Genomic DNA, 24,029 nt, shown 5'->3' on the forward strand with positions numbered 1-24,029 from the left:
ATAACTCAGACAGGACAATCGGAGAGAAAGAGTCTAACCAAATACCGGCATCACTGAAAGCAGCCAAAGATAACGATACGTCTTTGGGATGGTTATGAGTAATTTTTTCTCTAATAGTTAAAATTTTGTTAGCAAAGAAAGTCATGAAGTCATTACTAGTTAAAGTTAATGGAATACTCAGCTCAATAGAGCTCTGACTCTTTGTCAGCCTGGCTACAGTGCTGAAAAGAAACCTGGGGTTGTTCTTATTTTCTTCAATTAGTGATGAGTAGAAAGATGTCCTAGCTTTATGGAGGGCTTTTTTATAGAGCAACAGACTCTTTTTCCAGGCTAAGTGAAGATCTTCTAAATTAGTGAGATGCCATTTCCTCTCCAACTTACAGGTTATCTGCTTTAAGCTACGAGTTTGTGAGTTATACCACGGAGTCAGGCACTTCTGATTTAAAGCTCTCTTTTTCAGAGGAGCTACAGCATCCAAAGTTGTCTTCAATGAGGATGTAAAACTATTGACGAGATACTCTATCTCACTTACAGAGTTTAGGTAGCTACTCTGCACTGTGTTGGTATATGGCATTAGAGAACATAAAGAAGGAATCATATCCTTAAACCTAGTTACAGCGCTTTCTGAAAGACTTCTAGTGTAATGAAACTTATTCCCCACTGCTGGGTAGTCAGAGTAAATGTAAATGTTATTAAGAAATGATCAGACAGAAGGGAGTTTTCAGGGAATACTGTTAAGTCTTCTATTTCCATACCATAAGTCAGAACAAGATCTAAGATATGATTAAAGTGGTGGGTGGACTCATTTACATTTTGAGCAAAGCCACTAGAGTCTAATAATAGATTAAATGCAGTGTTGAGGCTGTCATTCTCAGCATCTGTGTGGATGTTAAAATCGCCCACTATAATTATCTTATCTGAGCTAAGCACTAAGTCAGACAAAAGGTCTGAAAATTCACAGAGAAACTCACAGTAACGACCAGGTGGACGATAGATAATAACAAATAAAACTGGTTTTTGGGACTTCCAATTTGGATGGACAAGACTAAGAGTCAAGCTTTCAAATGAATTAAAGCTCTGTCTGGGTTTTTGATTAATTAATAAGCTGGAATGGAAGATTGCTGCCAATCCTCCGCCTCGGCCCGTGCTACGAGCATTCTGACAGTTAGTGTGACTCGGGGGTGTTGGCTCATTTAAACTAACATATTCATCCTGCTGTAACCAGGTTTCTGTAAGGCAGAATAAATCAATATGTTGATCAATTATTATATCATTTACCAACAGGGACTTAGAAGAGAGAGACCTAATGTTTAATAGACCACATTTAACTGTTTTAGTCTGTGGTGCAGTTGAAGGTGCTATATTATTTTTTCTTTTTGAATTTTTATGCTTAAATAGATTTTTGCTGGTTATTGGTGGTCTGGGAGCAGACACCGTCTCTACGGGGATGGGGTAATGAGGGGATGGCAGGGGGAGAGAAGCTGCCGAGAGGTGTGTAAGACTACAACTCTGCTTCCTGGTCCCAACCCTGGATAGTCACGGTTTGGAGGATTTAAGAAAATTGGCCAGATTTCTAGAAATGAGAGCTGCTCCATCCAAAGTGGGATGGATGCCGTCTCTCCTAACAAGACCAGGTTTTCCCCAGAAGCTTTGCCAATTATCTATGAAGCCCACCTCATTTTTTGGACACCACTCAGACAGCCAGCAATTCAAGGAGAACATGCAGCTAAACATGTCACTCCCGGTCCGATTGGGGAGGGGCCCAGAGAAAACTACAGAGTCCGACATTGTTTTTGCAAAGTTACACACCGATTCAATGTTAATTTTAGTGACCTCCGATTGGCGTAACCGGGTGTCATTACTGTCGACGTGAATTACAATCTTACCAAATTTACGCTTAGCCTTAGCCAGCAGTTTCAAATTTCCTTCAATGTCGCCTGCTCTGGCCCCCGGAAGACAATTGACTGTGGTTGCTGGTGTCGCTAACTTCACATTTCTCAAAACAGAGTCGCCAATAACCAGAGTTTGTTCCTCGGCGGGTGTGTCGGCGAGTGGGGAAAAACGGTTAGAAATGTGAACGGGTAATTTTACACCATTTACTGCAATACTCCGTTCCTTTACTTTGGTTCTGTATCTTGGTTTTTAAAGACTTCTATTCCTTTCAGTTTATAACTACTTACTCTTTTTTCAAACATATTTTGAATGTTTGTTGGTGAAGTATTTTTATTAGCTTGGTGCATTGTTTGTAATATTTTCAAATCGACTAAATCATGAAATTTAAGTACCCTATACTTAATGAACAATGGATTAGATGGATCTCTAAAACCACTGTTACTATTTTTTTTCACTCTGTCATTAAACAATATGAAATGTGTCTTATTAATATTTAGTGACAATCTGTTTATATCAAACCAATATTTAACTTTTTTCAACTCTGCATTTATCATTTGTGCTACTTCCTGTATATCTGATCCAGAGTAAAACAGTGTTGTATCATCAGCAAATAAAATGCTGCCAAGCACATTAGATACATTCACAAAATCATTAAAATACAAAATAAACAGTTTGGGTCCAAGCACCGATCCTTGTGGTACTCCATAAATAATGTTACACAATTCTGATTTGGTATTATTTATCTGAACAAACTGTTTATTTTATTTATTCTGTATAATCTATTTTCTAAGTAGCTTTTTACCCACTGATGTGCAGTACCTCTTATTCCATATTGTTGTAACTTGTAAAGCAATCTTGAGTGGTCGATAACATCAAAAGCCTTTTTCAGGTCGATAAAAATACTTAAAAAAAATAATCCTTATTTTCTGTTGTTGTTGATATTTTCTCTATTAATTCCATAATTGCCATAGCTGTCGAATGTTTTGTTCTGAATCCATATTGAGCATTATTTAAAATATGATGTTTCTCAATGAATGTATCCAACCTTGTCACAAAAACGTTTTCCATAATTTTAGAAAACTGTCATTTTTTGATGTCATACTTCTAGGTGTGTTGACATTTTGGAGCTCTCAGAACTTGAAGACCTCTTGACCTTTCATCATCACACCCTCCTGCTCTACTGCTCTTTATGTGCTCTCGGTAACACCAGAGTTTCTCATGCCCTCTGCAGTCATGTGGACCAATCACAGATGCTTCATGCAATTCAGAATCCTCGTCTTCCTGGCCCACTCCGCTCTGCATTTTACCAGCTGCTTATTCAGGCAAGTTGGATTCATTGAAATCAGGATAAGAAAATTTTGGTCTTTTGAGGGTAAATAAATGAAAGTAAACTACTCGTACATTCATTCTTGCTGTTGTTCTTTAGGTTCATCTCAGCAGCCATATGACAGCATGTCTCATAATGAGCCAGGAATACATTGTTCCTTTGACAGACCAGACCAGGAAAATCAGCCTCTATCCCAGGGATTTGATTAGCGATATGGGAAGGAATCATCACCCTCTGCACGGCATTCACCACACAGGACTTAGCACAACCCTGAAACCAAGAATGGAATTCTCTACTCCTTATTTTGTCAGCAATCACTTGGTGGATGGAGATAGTGGAGTTGAAATAGTCAGTACACCCAGTCCAGAATTCCCACTGGACATATTAAAAAACCTGACTGTGGAGATGCTGACTGCAGGAGCATACACTGTGGATCAGGGAATGAGAGACCCTGAAGGGGGCAGCATTGAGCTGCTACTGGTTCCCCTAATTAGGCTGTTTCATACCTTACTAGTAATTGGAGTATTTGAGGAGGAAGAAATGGGGAACATTCTAAAAGTGATAGATCCAACTGTTTTCTGCATGGAAGCTGAAAACTCTGAGGAAATGAAGCAAAAAGATGGAAGGAGTGATTATGAAGAACATGGAGAGGCCAGCAAGGATCACAGTCCTAAACAAGGGCTTCTTCAAATGAAGCTTCCAGAAGCAGTAAAATTAGAGGTGAACCAGATATTAATGACACGTTTCCTTCTCCTATTAGATTCAGTTTTCATTTCTTCATCTCTACAAGCAGTTTCAGAATAAACATAGCTTCAATACATTTCTCTCTGCAGCTCTGCCTTTTGCTGTCCTTCCTGTGTGACTGTCAGGTGCGTCACAGGGTAGAAGCTGCGGTGGCCTTCGCTGACACCTTCGTAGGCCAACTGCAGGAGAACCAACGCTGTCGCTACAATGAGGTCATGCAGGCACTTAACATGTCTGCTGCCCTCACAGCCCGCAAGACCAAGGAATTCCGCTCACCTCCACAGGAGCAGGTCGAATGGACTCAGATTCAATTACAAACGTTAGCTGAGGCAATTAAAGTGGTTGCTGCTGTTTCAGTCTGTGCATTCTAGGATGGATGTCTCTTGAATGATTGCAAAATAAATATCTGTTTATATATATATATATATATATATATATATATATATATATATATATATATATATGGGTGATTCTTAGACTACGGGCACTTATTATGTCCTTTGATCATATTGTATGAAAAACAGAAAAAAGGGGAAATTTCACACTTTTATAGTTATCGTTACAATGATAGTGTGTTAAGAAATTTGTTCTAGTAGTCTATGATGACTTTTTCATCTTTTTTCAGCGTCATTATATGCAAATATTGCCGTTTTGTGCTTGTCCCACACCCAGACTTTTGATCTTCAATGATAAAAATGAATGGTAAAGAAACGTTTTTTGTAATGTTTTAAAATATCTCGGAATAAAATATCAGTAAAATAATCAAAACCTAATTGGGGTATTCAATGTCATACAACTGTTGTGATTTTTTTTAAACAAAATGTAGTTGTCCCACACTATTGCCGTAATTTCCACCACAACACTGTAATGTCCCTAAACAGTTTGTATGAAAGATTGTTTGGGTAGTTTCTATGGAAATAAACAGTGACATCAGAGCACATGTATATAGCGCCAAATCACAACAAACAGTTGCCCCAAGGCGCTTTATATTGTAAGGCAATGGTGTGGTGGAAATTACATTTACAAGGCCAATAGTGCCGTAGTTAAAGAATCACCCATATATATGTATGTATATGTGTATATATGTATGTGTATATATGTATGTGTGTATATATATATATGTATGTGTGTGTATATATATACGAGGTCTATTAGATAATAAACCGACCCTTTTATTTTTTTTAACTATATGGATTTGAATGACGTGCGATTACACCAATCATGCTTGAACCCTCGTGCGCATGCGTGAGTTTAACAGCTTGGGCATGTTCCAACTTGCCCGTTAAGGTTTCCAACGGAGGTGTTTTTCCTATCGTGACCCCCCGCGGTCGTGTCCGGCCCGACATGCGACTCTGCCCGCACATTCTTTCATTACAAAATGTCCGTTAACAATGGAATGTCCGAATAAACTCCTCATGCCGACTTCTTCTGAAAGTTCTCTGTTCTTTGACGACTTACTGGGTCAACAGAAGCTGAAATGTGGAGTTTTCAACTTGAAACGGTGAGACGCTGCCGCCTCGAAGCGCAGATCGCCATCAGGCACCGTGGGCCGTCCTTACGGCGACACTACCAGACCAAAATCTCTCATCAGCCGTTAAACTTTTTCCCAAAAACCAGCTGAATTTATCGAATGGTGTCCACTCAGTTGTGCCTTACAGTTTTGAAAAAACTTTGATCAAACCATGCAGCAGTCTCTGAGCCATTCCTAAACAATGAAAAAATCGATGAGAGGGTGGGCGACTCCTCACTCAAAGACTGCCCACAGGCGAATTACGTAACCGACAGGCGTGAAAAAACTCTTGCATGCCCGCGAGGGTTCAAGCATGTCTGATGTAATCACACGTGATTCAAATCCATATGGTTTTTGAAAAAAATAATAAGGTTGGATACTTTTCTAATAGACCTTGTATATGTATATGTGTATATGTATGATTAGTGCACAGGTGTGCCTTAGACTGCCCACAATAAAAGGCCACTCTGAAAGGTGCAGTTTTGTTTTATTGGGGGGGGATACCAGTCAGTATCTGGTGTGACCACCATTTGCCTCATGCAGTGCAACACATCTCCTTCGCATAGAGTTGATCAGGTTGTCAATTGTGGCCTGTGGAATGTTGGTCCACTCCTCTTCAATGGCTGTGCGAAGTTGCTGGATATTGGCAGGAACTGTTACACGCTGTCGTATACGCCGGTCCAGAGCATCCCAAACATGCTCAATGGGTGACATGTCCGGTGAGTATGCCGGCCATGCAAGAACTGGGACATTTTCAGCTTCCAAGAATTGTGTACAGATCCTTGCAACATGGGGCCGTGCATTATCCTGCTGCAGCATGAGGTGATGTTCTTGGATGTATGGCACAACAGTGGGCCTCAGGATCTCGTCACGGTATCTCTGTGCATTCAAAATGCCATCAATAAAATGCACCTGTGTTCTTCATCCATAACAGACACCTGCCCATACCATAACCCCACCGCCACCATGGGCCACTCGATCCACAACATTGACATCAGAAAACCGCTCACCCACACAACGCCACACACGCTGTCTCCCATCTGCCCTGGACAGTGTGAACCGGGATTCATCCGTGAAGAGAACACCTCTCCAACGTGCCAAACGCCAGCAAATGTGAGCATTTGCCCACTCAAGTCGGTTACGACGACGAACTGGAGTCAGGTCGAGACCCCGATGAGGACGACGAGCATGTAGATGAGCTTCCCTGAGACGGTTTCTGACAGTTTGTGCAAAAATTCTTTGGTTATGCAAACTGATTGTTTCAGCAGCTGTCCGAGTGGCCGGTCTCAGACGATCAATGAGGTGAACATGCTGGATGTGGAGGTCCTGGGCTGGTGTGGTTACACGTGGTCTGCGGTTGTGAGGCTGGTTGGATGTACTGCCAAATTCTCTGAAACGCCTTTGGAGACGGCTTATGGTAGAGAAATGAACATTCAATACACGAGCAACAGCTCTGGTTGACATTCCTGCTGTCAGCATGCCAATTGCACGCTCCCTCAAATCTTGTGTGACATCTGTGGCATTGTGCTGTGTGATAAAACTGCACCTTTCAGAGTGGCCTTTTATTGTGGACAGTCTAAGGCACACCTGTGCACTAATCATGGTGTCTAATCAGCATCTTGATATGGCCAGTGATGCCGGTAACGCGTTAGTAACGCGTTACTCTAATCTGACCACTTTTTTTTAGTAACGAGTAATCTAACGCGTTAATCTTTCCAAATCAGTAATCAGATTAAAGTTACTTCTCCATGTCACTGTGCGTTACTATTATTTTTCATTGTGGGTCGATAACAGCATTAAACTTGGTCCGTGGTCAGGAGGTCGGGGTTCGACTGAACTGCCCACTTTCAGTGAGCTGTGAGCTTTTAATCCGCGGTTTTTTGCAGCTGCTCGACTCGTCCTCACCTCTTAAAGCACGGTGATCAGCACACCTGCACTGAACTTTACAAAGACATTTTTATACTTTTTTTCCTCCTTTATTTAGAATTCTGAGCTGAGCCGCTCTGTATCTGGTCGTTAAAAACAGCTGATCCTCCGCGACGCGTCAACAACTAACACTATTTTCCACTCAAATGCACCTAAACTCTCTTTCTGAGGACCACATGATGTGAAAACGCAATAAAACTTTCTTACCTGTAAATCTGGTCATGTTTACTGCATAAATGAATGTTATCCATTCTTTGTGCTCAAACGCCAAAGCAGGGGCGAATCTAGATGGAATGGGGGCGTGGGGCAAGGATGTGCCCCCCTCACAACACCCCTAGATTAAAGGTGCAATTTTGAAGCCATTTTTTACTACAACTAATATTGCTTAAAATAATAATTTTGACAAGTAAAATGTTTAGAGAGAATTTAAATGTTAGAAAAATGTTAGAATTTAATAGTTACCTTTATAAACAATGTAGGCTCGAAATTGCAAGTTTTACTGTTACAGTGCTGTCAACAGTTAAATATGAGGTCAAGAAAGACGTCTTTATTTTACTTTTTATAAACAAGTATTTATTTTCATTGAAGTCAAGAAGGGTACTATAAAGTGAGTTTTGGCAAAACAGGTATCATTGTCATGTTGAGGTGGCAGAGGGTTGTTGTCGGCAGCTGGGAAAAGTAACTAAAAAAGTAACTAGTAATCTAACTTAGTTACTTTTACAATTGAGTAATCAGTAAAGTAAACTAAGTTACTTTTTCAAAGTAACTGTGGCAACACTGGATATGGCACACCTGTGAGGTGGGATGGATTATCTCAGCAAAGGAGAAGTGCTCACTATCACAGATTTAGACTGGTTTGTGAACAATATTTGAGGGAAATGGTGATATTGTGTATGTGGAAAAAGTTTTAGATCTTTGAGTTCATCTCATACAAAAATGGGAGCAAAACCAAAGTGTTGCATTTATATTTTTGTTGAGTGTATATATATATGTATACCGTATTTTCCGGACTATAAGTCGCACCGGAGTATAAGTCGCACCAGCCACTTTATCCATTATAAAGAAAAACAAACCATAAATAAGTCACACCGGAGTATAAGTCGCACCAGCCACTTTATCCATTATAAAGAAAAATAAACCATAAATAAGGTCCACTGGACTATAAGTTCCATGGACATACAGGTATGTTAACATGAAAAGTTCAGATGATAATATTGTGACGGCTACCGTTTTCGGATGCATATTTCACCAGTCGCAACTTGTAATCTGCAGAGTATGATTTTCTTTTTGGTGGCATTTTTTCGGGCCTTCTCCGTTGTCTTGTTAAGTTATCAGTAACGTTAAATTTTTATTTTTCTATGGTAGTCAGAAGTCGCAGGAACAGTCACACAAGCCTTGAGTGCCCTCTCGTGAGCTGCATTTTACCTACGGATATGTTTGTATTTTGCGGACCACATTGCGAGCCGAACCATGCAGCACCTACCTGTGCAGCTCATGACCACCCAGCGGTGTCGATCCAGCGCCTTCCAAGTGCAGACGCTAATCCTCCACCGTCGCTCAGTGCTCCCATGCAGCTCTCAGCGTCAACTCTGCTCACACTGATATCCAAGGGTTGAAGCTGTTTTGTTAGCCGTCCCGGAATAAACACCATGTTCGTCTGCTTCAAACGCTTTTCACAATCATCGACGCCAGCTCCTTCCAAGTGCACACCCTAATCCTCCGCCGTCGCTCACCCAATGCTCCCACACAGCTCTCAGCGTCAACTTAAACACTCTGCTCACACTGATATCCAAGGGTTGAAGCTGTTCTGTTCGCCATGCCGGAATAACAGCAAGCACCGTGTTTGTCAGCTTCACACGCTGTGGGTGAGGTGAGGAATACGCATCCAAAGTTCTGTTCTCTGATTGGTTATCGCGACCAGCGTGAACTATAGGATGGCCGTCATACTACAGTGCCCATGATGCATTGCATTTCCTTTTCCGGTGGCCATTTTAAAACATAGATCGACTCTGTCACGTAAAATTGTTTTGTTACAGTAAATTAATTGAGATCCTACCGGTATATTTTTCATTTATAAGTCGCACCGGAGTATACGTCGCACCCCCGGCCAAAACATGTAAAAAAGTGCGACTTATAGTCCGGAAAATACGGTATATGTATATATATGTGTATGTATGTATATATATATATATATATATGTGTGTGTATGTATATATACAAGGTCTGTTAGAAAAGTATCCGACCTTTTTATTTTTTTCAAAAACTATATGGATTTGAATCACGTGTGATTGCATCAGCCAAGCTTGAACCTTCGTGCGTATGCGTGAGTTTTTTCACGCCTGTCGGTTGCGTCATTCGCCTGTGAGCAGGCTTTGTGTGAGTAGTGGTCCACCCTCTCGTCGTTTTTTTTATTGCGAATAAATGTCTGAACGATTTGGAGCTTTGCTGCATCAATTTTTGCGTCGCGGTGGAGCGGCATGGCGCAAAGCAACGCTGTGATGAAGCCTCACAGGACATGTTGGGGCATGTCCAGCTCATGCTCAATTTCTCGTATAGTCACACAACTGAAAAGCAACCAGAAGCTGTCTGAAAACCATCTCAAAGCCGTCCTGTGAGACCAACACGGAGGTGGTTTTGTCCGCGCCATGAGCGACACGCTTCGCTTTTCTTTCCATGAAAAAAACTCCTGTAACAGTGGAATGTGCCGAAAAAGTGCTGATGTCCACGTCTCCTGCCTTTTTGTGAAAGTCAGACGACGTCCCGGATCAACAAAGCCTTCACATTGGAAATGATCTGGTTGTTTCAGCGCGGTTTGAGCCTGTCGATCGGCGCTCGGAGCGCAGCGCGCTCTCAGACGCTGTGGGCCGTCCTTAAAGCGGCAGTAACACTCCTTAATCTGTGTAATCCCCACAAATCGTCCCTGAAGCCATATTAATTTTCCGAACGGTGTCCACTGGAGGTCTCTCACAGTTTCTGGAAAAAAATTGATACAGCAAAGATCCAAATCGTTCAGACATTTATTTGCAATAAAAAACGACGAGAGGTGTGGACCAGTGCTCACACAAAGCTGCTCACAGGCGAATGACGCAACCGACAGGCGTGAAAAAACTCACGCATGCGCATGAAGGTTCAAGCTTGGCTGATGCAATCACACGTGATTGAAATCCATATGGTTTTTGAAAAAAATAAAACGGTCGGATACTTTTCTAACAGACCTCGTATGTGTATGTATATATATGTGTATGTATATATGTATATATATATATATATATATATATATATATGTGTGTGTGTGTGTGTGTAAAGTTTGTGTATATGTATAATTTCATTGCACAACTGGATTAATAATGTCTTTGTCATCTTTGTGAAAGAAACGTTGCTTCATTACAGTTCACAATGGCACTTATAATTGTAAAAAAAAACAAAAACTTTTGTGTTATCTGCTTCCTTTCTTCAGATCAACATGCTGCTGAGCTTCAGAGAGGATGAAGAGCAGGAGCATTGCCCATGTCCAGTGGAAATCAGACAACTCCTGCAAGACTTCCATCATCTCCTGAACAGACACTGTGGTTGGAATACTGTCTTTCTTCAACTGTTTTATTTCAAGTCCTCACTTGGCTGTGCAAGTGTTAAATATGTATGTGGAAAGCATTTTGTACAAAAAGAGAGGCTTAATTTATTGTACTGCTGTTGGGCAGGCATCGAATTGGATATTGACTCAGAGGAAGAAGAGGATTTTGAAGTATCGCTAAAAGAACGACTTCTCTATCTATTGATCCGAGTGACTGGATGGAAGAGTGCATCTGTCAAAGGAGGGGAGTGCAGGCTGAGGCATCCTAGTAAGTGCATGGATTTTTTTTTTTTATAAAAGTTTCAAGACTTTTCCTTCTTTTTCACTTTAATTTTTCAGTATACCAGAACTAATGTTTTGCATCAGTATTGCATTTCATCACTCAGAAAAGTCTACTGTTTAATCTACTGTCTGCAGGAGATCTGATATTTCATGTGCGATCTGATATGTGAGCTTTAGTTCAGAATCTGATGCATATAAATGTGCACTAGCTTGGATGGTAAAAGAAAAACATGATTTTACTAAGAGCTCAGAGAAAATACAATATAAATTAGGATTTTGCATGTGTTAATGACATAAACACAAAATTAAATTCAGTCAGCCACTTGGAGCTATGCGCAAACACACATATTAACTGAAAATGTAATTTATTAAACATTTTGCCAATTCTAATGAATGTGCTTGAAATTGGTTTGTCATGTGATGTGCAGTGTTTTGGCACAAGTCCAATTTAGCACTGGTGTTAAGGTGACTGTCTTCAAATATGTGTTTCCACAATGGGATGCGTTTCAGTTCAATGTTAATATTCTCTTCACTGTCACATAATCATAGAGAACATAAAATGGAATGACAATCATTTGTGCATGCTTTTATAAGGTGGCTGTCCATGGCTTCTGTACACGGTCCTGACCATAGACTGTGGTGCTGACAGCTTCCCTGTGCAACAATGCACAGGGATTGTGCTGGTCAGACATGCACAGTACTTTCCACTTATATTTCTATTACAAAGGTAGACATGATAGTCGCCACATTTAATTAATTTTTTCTGTCTTAAAGAAGATTATGGGTGAAAATTAAAGAAATGCATACCTCAACAGGGTCACTGGGAATGACTATGAATCTGATTTATCCGTGCCTGCATTGATTTGCATGGGTCAAGTTAGCCTGAAGTTTTTGAACAAGCTAAATTACAGATACAATCTCAGTCACTGAAATTGCTTTTAACATGACTAAATGTGTTGCATATGCACACGTCACCTATTAGAATGTTCAATGCCCAAATTTTTCACATTGGGTGGACAAACCCCAAACTGCATATTCACAAAGGTAAAATGGTTAAATGGGCAATATATGTTTACTTTGCACATTTAAAAAAGATGCAATCCTCAGTGTGTGCTGTTAGTGGATAACGCATTAATTGTGGGTGCTACGGACTTTGTGCACATTTTTACACACACCCACCTGGAGGTAAATCAGCACCTAAGCGTTTTACAACAAATGATACACAGATTTGATCTGTGCCTTTTTCACTTTCACCTGGTTTGTCTTTAGAATCCTTCAACAACCTGATCTCAGAGACAGTGTTGCGATGGGCTCAAGAGACTGAGATGCAGCACCCTCAACTGGTTCAGACTATTTTTTCATTGCTCCACCGTCAGTATCAGGGTCTTTCAGGCCAATGGAAGGACCCTCTGCAGAACCTATACGATAAAACCAGACTTCAGTCGAAGACACTAGGCTCTCTTGTCATCCTTGGGCAATTCGTTCCCTCCTGAGTGTTCGTATGGGCAAAGAAGAGGAAAAGCTAATAATCAGAAGACTAAGGTACAGAAGGAATATTTTTTGACACATCTTGATTAATGTTAGCTTATATAATTCATATTCATTAACCTGTGATATATTTCAATCTCAACTTCCTCTGTAAGTTTTCTCACATCTGTCACATTGAATGTACAGTGACATCATGAACAATAAAGTTTTCTACCAGCACCCCAACCTAATGAGGACACTGGGGATGCATGAGACAGTGATGGAGGTGATGGTCAATGTCCTAGGAGAAGGCGAGTCAAAGGTGGAGTTCATACATTGTACAGTGGTCATACTGTAAGTGCAAATGTGTTTAACCCCAAAAATATCAGCTGTTGGACAAGACAAAAGTTGAGTTTCACAAGTGCCACCATTTACAACTCCAATTCCAATGAAGTTGGGATGTTCTGTAAAATGTAAATGAAAACAGAATACATGATTTGCAATCCTCTTCAACCTATGTTCAATTGAATACACCACAAGACAAGATATTTAATGTTCAAACTGATTAACCTTTGTTTTTGTGCAAATATTTGCTCATTTTGAAATGGATGCCTGCAACACATTTCAAAAAAGTGGGACAGTGGTATGTTTATCACTGTGTTACTCACCTTTCCTTCTAACAACACTCAGTAAGCATTTGGGAACTGAGGACACTAACTGTGAGTGACATGATTGGGTATAAAGGAGCATCCCCAAAAGTCTCAGCCATTCACAAGCAAGAGGGGGCGAGGATCACCACTTTGTGAACAACTGCATGAAAAAAATAGTCCAACAGTGTAAGGACAATGTTTCTCAACATTCAATTGCAAGGAATTTAGGGATTCCATCATCTACAGTCCATAATCAGAAGATTCAGAGAATCTGGAGAACTTTCTTCATGTAAGCGCTAAGGCCAAAAATCAGCATTGAATGCCCGTGACCTTCGATCCCTCAGGTGGCACTGCAGTAAAAACCGACATTGTGTAAAGGATCTTACCGTGTGGGCTCAGGAACACTTCAGAAATCCATTATCAGTTAACACAGTTCGTCGCTACATCTACAAGTGCAAGCTAAAATTCTACCATGCAAAGCGAAAGCCATACATCAACAACATCCAGAAACGCCGCTGCTTTCTCTGGACCCGAGCTCATTTGAAATGGACAGACACAAAGTGGAAAAGTGTGCTGTGGTCTGATGAGTCCACATTTCAAATTCTTTTTGGAAATCATGGACGTCGTGTCGTCCAGACAAAAGAGGAAAAAGCCCATCCAGATTGTTACCAGCATTAAGTTCAAAAGCCAGCATCTGTGATAGTATGGGGGGTGTTAGTGCCCATGGAATGGGCAACTTACACATCTGTGATGGCACCATCAATGCTGAAAGGTACATCCAGGTTTTGGAGCAACACATGCTGCCATCCAAGCAATGTCTTTTTCAGGGACGTCTCTGCTTATTTCAGCAAGACAATGCCAAGCCACATTCTGCACGTGTTACAACAGTGTGGCTTTCTAGTAAAAGAGTGCAGGTACTAGACTGGCCTGCCTGCAGTCCAGACCTGTCACCCATTGATAATATGTGGCGCATTATGAAGCGCAAAATACGACAATGGAGACCCTGGATTGTTGAACAACTGAAGTTGTACATCAAGCAAGAATGGGAAAGAATTCCACCTACAAAGCTTCAACAATTAGTGTCCTCAGTTCCCAAATGCTTATTGAGTGTTGTTAGAAGGAAAGGTGATGTAACACAGTGGTAAACATACCACTGTCCCAGCTTTTTTGAAACGCGTCGCAGGCATCCATTTCAAAATGAGCAAATATTTGAACAAAAACAATAAAGTTTATCAGTGTGAACATTAAATATCTTGTCTTTGTGGTGTATTCAATTGAATATAGGTTGAAGAGGATTTGCAAATCATTGTATTCTGTTTGTATTAACATTTTACACAACTTCCCAATGAAGTTGGGAGTTGTGTAAATGACATCGTGCAAATCGTGCAAGTGGTCGATTTCCTGAGCTGCATGTACGGTGTGTCTTCACCTTTACCTTTCATGAAATATTGCTTTTCTGTTCTTCTGGTAGGAGATTACCTTTCCCAAAACGGTGGCCAGTTGCTGTCGATTTCTGTGTTATTTTTGCCGCATCAGCCATCACAATCAGGGGGCAATGTTTGACAACCTTAGCTACCTGTTGGAAAACAGCAATGTTGGACTGGTAAGTCTGATGAACCTATGTACTGAAAGACAGAAAACATTTTTGCGTGATTTATATTGACACAGGAAGCTCGACTGTGTCCTGTCAACTTTATGTGACGTAAAAGCGTAATTTCCTCTGTGAAAATGTTTCCTGTTTATCTAATATAAAACTCAGTGTCTCTGCACTAAATAGTTCAATCTCATGGTGTCTGTCTTTACCCATCATTTAAAGTATTCTCATAATGCATTTCATATGATAATAAATGTTAAGCCTGATATTTGAGCATCTGTGAATTTCTAAACACAATGGCTGTTTTTTCATTTAACATTTAAAACAGTGTGCATTAGGTTTAGGATTCGAATAACAACAATAATAAGACAATTGCCCCTTTTTTTCGGCCAGAGGTTGCACTAGCTTATTGTCTGTGATGTCCACTGCAGCGTTCTAGCTGACGAAAATGTGGGGTATTTATGAATTTTGTGTATTATTTTAGTATGTTTTATGTGGTACAGTGGTTTTGGGAGTATACCCAGCCTCAATATATTCAAAGCATCTGGGTAGACAAGTTCAAATTTAAAAATTCTGACAGCACGTACCATTGTGGTGTGTGACTGCTGCTTTCACAACCAGCTTTGGTGGAATTTTCCTTTATCCCCTTATAGAAAACAATGAAACATCTGTTGTACATCTGCTGTGTGCAGTCACTGATAAATCAGTATATAAAACATCCTGAAGTATTTACAGTCCTTCGTTTATCCCATTTACATTTGTAGGTTGTTCTGAGATGGTCAACCCTCAGCACTTTTATGAAATCATGGATTTGTAGTGTTGTGTTAAGTACAATATCATAGTGTTGGATGTTTCTGTTCATACCTTTGACATAGTCTGCAAGAATCAAACATTATAAGCGTCTCAAAAGTGGGTAAGTGAAAATTTATTGCTGTGAATTACACAGATACAAATCTTACTGTGCCAGCTGGTTGAATGCCTTGTGTGGACATTAGTTCCCTTAAAGGAAGTGGAGAAGAACATTGTTGCTCCTGGTGTGGATAATTTATTTAGCCTAGGATGCAATAACCGTATGATGGTGTTATGCCCCCTTGCCAGGATATGAACCCCCCCACAGCCTGAGATGATACATTGTGTATCACGTTGAGATGTGATTGTTTATGTTTTGTCTCTTAGCGTCTCCGTCCATGCGTGGGGCCACTCCTCTGGATGTGGCTGCAGCCTCTGTTATGGATAATAATGAACTGGCTTTAGTGCTCAGTGAAGCTGACTTAGCAAAGGTAATGTGAGCTCATATAATGTGCCGTCCTCAAAAGCCATGTTTCATTAACCATGACTCCCGACCCATTTCCTTTTGAGATCACACTTGTTCCCAACAGGATACAGATACCAATATCATTAATCACTTCAGTTTATGTCTCTTCTCATGAGGTTCCAGATGCTCCATTTCTGCTAATATCATCAATTCTTTGTAACATCTGTGCCAACATCTGTTGTTTTCCAACACCAAGGGAAATAATGATTTGCTAATATGTAGTGGTGGGCACAACTACCCTAACAGTTAGCTTTGATAACCTCGAATCAACAAACTGAAAACTGTGAAAAAACTGATACGGATCCGTTAAACCGCTCATACATTTACCTACCACCAACAGCGAGCTGTATTATATGAATTTTGCTTTGTCTTGTTTTTTTGGGGGGGGGGGGGGGTCTAAAACCCTGAAAAAATGGGTCTAAAGAGCTGAAACTTAAAAAAAACTTTAGTATTCCAAGATGATCAAGATGTATGAACAAGTTAAATAAGCAGCAGTTTCTATTCAACATTGAATGGAAACTACTGATAAATATCTGTATTGTACAGAAAGCATTAAACACATAATAAATCTTAAGAAATAAAATAAACAATTTTTTTAAGTCATGTAATCAATACTTGTAGTCTGGTTTGACCTTCTGCTCCTCCATCTCCCTTGAGGTGATGTTTGTTGATTTCACGTGATGTGTCAATTTTGCTTATGGATTAGTGTATAAGCTCGATCAGGAACAAGCATGAATGATTTAGGGTTTTACATTTTTGACAATCAAATTTTATTCAAAAACATGTTAACTGACCTAAAGTTAGCAGATCTAAATCCGGTGGAAGCTTGTTGGGCCACTAATGGTTTTAAAAGTTGCTTGAAAAGCTAATCAGGGAACAAAAAAGTTAGCTTGAATATGGTCCAAAATAATGAGCAAATAAAAATGATATTGTATAAAGTCTGTAATTGGTTTGTGATGTTTGTAGACACTTTTCAACTGTCACGTGTGATTTGTAGTGGTAATTACCCTGTTACCTGATGAGATAGGTTATGTAATGTGATTGTATCTAATCAAATAACATATGATGTGTAGGTGGTTCAGTATCTTGCTGGCTGTGGTCTGCAGAGCTGCCCACTGTTGGTGGCTAAAGGCTATCCTGATATTGGATGGAACCCAGTAGAGGGGGAGCGTTACCTGGATTTCCTGCGTTTTGCTGTCTTCTGCAATGGTAACTCAACCTTATGCATTAATGATACTGTGGTCTGAAAACATCCCAGAAGGACAAGATGTCAAAATACTGGATGTGCAAGTGCTACTTTATTTGGGAATTCATGGAAATCAGTTTAGAAGGCATAACTGAGGGGGAGGGAGATAGAGAATAAATATACATATATCTGTATTTGTGTTTTTGACTTTGCATGACTTGATCACATGACTTCTCTGTGTCTTTATTATGAAGTCATTCATACCAATCAGTCACAAATATTTTGTGAAACAAAATATGCTTGAGATCATCTACAGTAGTGTTCAGAATAATAGTAGTGCTATGTGACTAAAAAGATTAATCCAGGTTTTGAGTATATTTCTTATTGTTACATGGGAAACAAGGTACCAGTAGATTCAGTAGATTCTCACAAATCCAACAAGACCAAGCATTCATGATATGCACACTCTTAAGGCTATGAAATTGGGCTATTAGTAAAAAAAAAGTAGAAAAGGGGGTGTTCACAATAATAGTAGCATCTGCTGTTGACGCTACAAACCCAGAACTATTATGTTCAAATTGCTTATTTAGCAATCCTGTGAATCACTAAACTAGTATTTAGTTGTATAACCACAGTTCTCATGATTTCTTCACATCTGAGAGGCATTCATTTTGTTGGTTTGGAACCAAGATTTTGCTCATTTACTAGTGTGCTTGGGGTCATTGTCTTGTTGAAACACCCATTTCAAGGGCATGTCCTCTTCAGCATAAGGCAACATGACCTCTTCAAGTATTTTGACATATCCAAACTAATCCATGATACCTGGTATGTGATATATAGGCCCAACACCATAGTAGGAGAAACATGCCCATATCATGATGCTTGCACCACCATGCTTCACTGTCTTCACTGTGAACTGTGGCTTGAATTCAGAGTTTGGGGTCGTTTCACAAACTGTCTGCGGCCCTTGGACCCAAAAAGAACAATTTTACTCTCATCAGTCCACAAAATATTCCTCCATTTCTCTTTAGGCCAGTTGATGTGTTCTTTGGCAAATTGTAACCTCTTCTGCACATGTATTTTATTTAACAGAGGGACTTTGCGGGGGATTCTTGCAAATAAATTAGCTTCACACAGGCGTCTTCTAACTGTCACAGCACTTAGAGGTAACTCCAGACTGTGTTTGATCATCCTGGAGCTGATCAATGGGTGAGCCTTTGCCATTCTGGTTATTCCGCTATCCATTTTGATGGTTGTTTTCCATTTTCTTCCACGTGTCTGTGGTTTTTTTGTCCATTTTAAAGCATTGGAGATCATTGTAGATGAACAGCCTATAATTTTTTGCACCTGTGTATAAGTTTTCCCCTCTCCAATCAACTTTTTAATCAAACTACGCTGTTCTTCTGAACAGTGTCGTGACCGTCCCATTTTCCTCAGGCTTTCAAAGAGAAAAGCATGTTCAACGGGTGCTGGCTTCATCCTTACATAGTGGACACCTGATTCACACCTGTTTGTTCCACAAAATTGACAAACTCACTGACTGAATGCCACACTACTATTGTTGTGAACACCCCCTTTTCTACTTTTTTTACTAATAGCACAATTTCATAGCCTTAAGAATGTGCATATCATGAATGCTTGGTCTTGTTGGATTTGTGAGAATCTACTGAATCTACTGGTACCTTGTTTCCCATGAAACAATAAGAACTATACTCAAAACCTGGATTAATCTTTTTAGTCACATAGCACTACTATTATTCTGAACACTACTGTACCTTGAAAACCTGGATTAATCTTTTTAGTCACATAGCACTACTATTATTCTGAACACTACTGTACCTTGGCTTCTTGGTTGTTGAGATGTACAAAAAAGGGTTTTTCCGGCTATGTTTTCCTTGACTTTGACCACACCACTCCAGAATCTAATCAACTCTAGATATCTACCCAAATAATATTTTCACCAATTCTGATTGAAATCTGTTCAGCCATTTTTGAGTTATCTTGTCCGCACACACCAGTGAAGGCAATACCCTGCTTGCCACGCTGCCACTGCAGGGGGTTTTAGATGGTGTGAGAAGTCAAAGAATAAGTCAGTGCATTAAAAGCTGCAAGCTGCACACCTCCAATGTGTAAAGGTTTGCTACCCTAAAGCAGAGAACTACAACAATGGAAAGAAAAAGCACATTTATTGTCCACACAAAAGTTACACTTTAGTAGCTGGTAAGCTTCTGAAGACAAGCTTAAGTCTTTGAGGTTGAGGTTCTCCTATTTAATGTGGGTAACCAACGAAAGTCTCAACGAAGGACTTATTTCCAGAAGGGCCCACGACACATGTCTCTCACTCCTCCCCAGCACTATTGTTAAGAGTGCCAGTTGGGAGCGTGGCTGTAATTGGGAAGCGAGCCCGAATTGCTGGCGTCCCAGTCCAATGTGCAAGCCGTTATGCCACCACCTCCTTTTAACAGGCAATAGGCCAGGGACATGGGTGATCAGGTAACATTCTTTCTAAGGGAGGCAGCAGGGGCTTATCTATTAACAGGCAAAAAGTTAACAGATTTCTTATCCCAACAGATCAATCCAAAACAACAGGTAAAATTCAGGAATGCGGGACGGCAACAAAGGTCTGTAACAGGAAGGCAAAACACTGGAAATAATGGTAATGTGAGAGCAGGATGAACCTACACAATCTGCTGATGAGGGAATGCTTTAACAGCAATTACATATGCCACCAAGTTATCAAACACAGAAGTGTGGAAACGCATAAAACTGACAGGTCAGAAACAGGATGTTAAGCTATATGAAGCTATATATATATATATATATATATATATATATATATATTCTCTACTTTTTGTAAGGTGACCTTGGGTGACTTGAAATAAAATGTATTGTTATTATGAAAACAACACAGCAGAAATGTTAAAGTATAAGTGCCAGAGAATATTTACCAATATGCTCTGGAGAGCAGGGGAATGAAAGTCAGTAGGAGCAAGACTGAGTACTTGTGTGTGAATGAGAGGGAGCCCAGTGGAATAGTGTGGTTACAAGGAGGAGACGTGGTGAAAGTAGATGAGTTTAAAATACTTGAGGTCAACTGTCCAAAGTAATGGAGAGTGTGATGAGAGGTGAAGAAGAGAGTGCAGGTGGGGTGGGTGGAGAAAGGTGGCAGGAGTGATTTGTGACTGAAGAATATCAGCAAGAGTGAAGGGGAAAATTTACAAGAAATTTACAACAGTTATTGTAACAATTATTTAGTTTTTATGTGTTCTTTTTTTCAGCCATTCACTATTTTAACACTTATCTCAGCCATTAATTACAGTGATAAATTTTCACACGTTAAAATGTTAAGAGCTCTTTTATGATGAGTAACAACTTTTTATTTGTGTTGTACTTTTTACCAAGACCATATGTGTAATTTGTTGTGAGGCTTTAATTTTTGCTTTATTTTAGAAATGCTAACAGGGAAATGTAAAGGTAAAAGACAGTAAGAGACTCCATTGTTTTCTGATGTTCCTGATTTAAGAAAGCTATTTTCGTTCCAAGTAATTCACTCTATTATTGATTTTCTTCACTTTGAAGTGGCACAGAGAAGACACCAGTTCAAATTGACCTTGTAGGTGTTGACACTTAAGCTGAGTGGTGTTGGATTTCCTTAGCACATGCTTCTGTGTGACTTTTAGCTGGATCTACATTGTACAACCCCAATTCCAATGAAGTTGGGACGTTATGTAAAATGTAAATAACAGAATACAATGATTTGCAAATCCTCTTCAACCTATATTCATTTGAATACACCACAAAGACAAGATATTTAATGTTCAAACTGATAAACTTTATTGTTTTTGTGCAAGTATTTGCTCATTTTGAAATGGATGCCTACAGCACGTTTCAAAAAAGTTGGGACAGGGCAACAAAAGACTGAAAGTTGATGAATGCTCAAAGAACACCTAATTGGAAACAGGTGAGTGTCAGGATTGGGTATAAAAATAGCATCCCCAAAGCAAAGATGGGGCGAGGATCACCACTTTGTGAACAAAAATTGTCCAACAGTTTAAGAACAATGTTTCTTAATGTTCATTTGCAAGGAATTTAGGGTTTCCATCATCTACAGTCCATAATATAATCAGAAGATTCAGAGAATCTGGAGAACTTTCGACATGTAAGCGGCAAAGCCGAAAACCAACATTGAATGGCCGTGACCTTCGATCCCTCAGGCAGCACTGCATTAAAAACTAACATCATTGTGTAAAGGATCTTACCGAGTGGGCTCAGGAACATTTCAGAAACCATTGTCAGTTAACACAGTTTGTCGCTACATCTACAAGTGCAAGTTAAAACGCTACCATGCAAAGCGAAAGCCATACATCAAAACATCCAGAAACGCCGCCACCTTCTCTGGACCCGAGCTCATTTGAAATGGACAGATGCAAAGTGGAAAAGTGTGCTGTGGTCTGATAAGTCCACGTTTCAGATTGTTTTTGGAAATCATGGACGTTGTGTCCTTCAGACAAAAGAGGAAAAAGACCATCCAGATTGTTACCAGTGGGCGATTCTATGGTAACGGAATTACAGTCGGAGCACATTTTTAATGGGGAGCTAAAATATGGCTGGATTTTCCCGGCATTGTAATTCCGTTACCATAGAATTACCCCAGTGCAAAGTTCAAAGGCCAGCATCTGTGATGTATGAGGTGTGTCAGTGCCCATGGCATGGACAACTTACACATCTGTGATGGCACCATCAATGTTGAAAGGTACATCCAAGTTTTGGAGCAACACATGCTGCCATCCAACTAACGTCTTTTTCAGGGACGTCTCTGCGTATTTCAGCAAGACATTGCCAAGCTACATTCTGCACGTGTTACACAGCGTGGCTTCATAGTAAGAGTGCAGGTACTAGACTGGTCTGCCTGCAGTCCAGACCTGTCACCCATTAAAAATGTGTGGCACATTATGAAGCACAAAATATGACAACGGAGACCCCGGACTGTTGAACAACTGAAGTCATACATCAAGCAAAAATGGGAAAGAATTCCACCTACAAAGCTTCAACAATTAGTGTCCTCAGTTCCCAAACGCTTATTTTGAGTGTTGTTAGAAGGAAAGGTGATGTAACACAGTGGTAAACATATCACCGTTCCAGCTTTTTTGAAACGTGTTGCAGGCATCCATTTCAAAATGAGCAAATATTCGCACAAAAACAACAAAGTTTATCAGATTGAACATTAAATATCTTGTCTTTGTGGTGTATTCAATTGAATATAAGTTGAAGAGGATTTGCAAATCATTGTATTCTGTTTGTATTTACATTTTACACAACATCCCAACTTCATTGGAATTGGCGTTGTAGTTATAGTAATTCAATTAATATTATGTGCTTGTTACAATTCATTTTCTGACATATAAATTTAGTGAGAATATCTCTTTCCAGATGTGATCTTTGGAACAAATATGCTATTTTCATCATGCCGACTAATAACCCCTATTTTTCCTTGATGCTTCCCTGGACTTACAGGTGAGAGTGTCGAGGAGAATGCTTTCTTGGTGTTGAGGCTGCTGATTCGCCGGCCTGAGTGTTTTGGCCCTGCCTTGCGCGGTGATGGGGGAAATGGGCTCCTAGCAGCCATGCATGAAGCCATCAGTATCTCAGAGGACCCTTCTGTGGATGGACCTTCCACCACCAACCGGTCCATCTTAACACTGTCAGTTTGAATTTATTAGTACTTGATTTGATACAGAAAATGCGATGTAAACCAACATACAAATGCATCATAAAAGTCTTAAGCCGGCTGTAGACTACACGATGATGTGATAGGATGCTGCCCTATCATATACGTATCAATGTAACACAGTAGTATATTGCAGAAGAACCACAGAATCGCAGCAAACACTTTTACCCTCCATGTACAAGCAGCTAGTAAATCTAAGAACTTGTACACACGTACGCAGGTATTTTACAAAAAAAACAACAACAAAAAAAAACATAGGTTTTACTATGTGTTTTGGCTTTTTGTCCACACACAAACTGTGTTTTAGGTCCCTGAAAATGAATCTTTTGCAAAACTACCATAAACACTGAAGTGGAGTTTCTGAAAATCTTCACCTTGGAAGCAGACAATGAAAAAAGACTTTACTTTGCAACATCAGAGTGTGCGTTGTGGTCTCCTTTGTTTGACTGTGTGCCATGTCTGTTGTTTGCATGAGGCGGTTTTCTACATTGGTAGCTGAAATACTGTTGCTTTTAAGGTTGCTGTTCGGACTGTTAGTATACTTACACATACACACAGAGTTACTAGCCCTCCATGTCAGTGGCCCTGAAATGACATTGATTTAGGAAATAAACTGCCTTGTTAAGTGTAAGCCTGTTCTGCATCATTTCTATGCTTGTTAACAGTAATTAATGCAGTAAGGCATATCAAAATGTCTTGGGTAAAGAGAAGTTAAATAAATTCATTGAAAATATCAAAAGGATTAATAAAATTGACTGCTTTTAAGCTGCATTGTGCAGCCTTAATGCGGAATGTGATTATTTGGGATATGACTGCGGCTCTGACAGCATGTCATC

General features: G+C 39.9%; 1 protein-coding gene across 1 annotated transcript in view; it reads left to right on the forward strand.

Moving 5' to 3' along the window:
- The window catches only part of LOC117523766 (ryanodine receptor 2-like), a 224,174-nt gene that overhangs the window by 62,580 nt on the left and 137,565 nt on the right, over positions 1-24,029 (forward strand). Inside the window, 13 exon segments of the mRNA XM_034185382.1 lie at positions 3,002-3,215; positions 3,320-3,940; positions 4,054-4,254; positions 10,858-10,969; positions 11,099-11,197; positions 12,439-12,650; positions 12,652-12,681; positions 12,683-12,795; positions 12,928-13,042; positions 14,842-14,977; positions 16,141-16,244; positions 17,353-17,488; positions 22,980-23,166. Of these exon segments, the coding sequence (XP_034041273.1) occupies positions 3,002-3,215; positions 3,320-3,940; positions 4,054-4,254; positions 10,858-10,969; positions 11,099-11,197; positions 12,439-12,650; positions 12,652-12,681; positions 12,683-12,795; positions 12,928-13,042; positions 14,842-14,977; positions 16,141-16,244; positions 17,353-17,488; positions 22,980-23,166 (2,280 nt within the window).

This window comes from Thalassophryne amazonica, chromosome 13, assembly GCF_902500255.1.
Source record: "Thalassophryne amazonica chromosome 13, fThaAma1.1, whole genome shotgun sequence".
NCBI classification, from domain to species: domain Eukaryota; kingdom Metazoa; phylum Chordata; class Actinopteri; order Batrachoidiformes; family Batrachoididae; genus Thalassophryne; species Thalassophryne amazonica.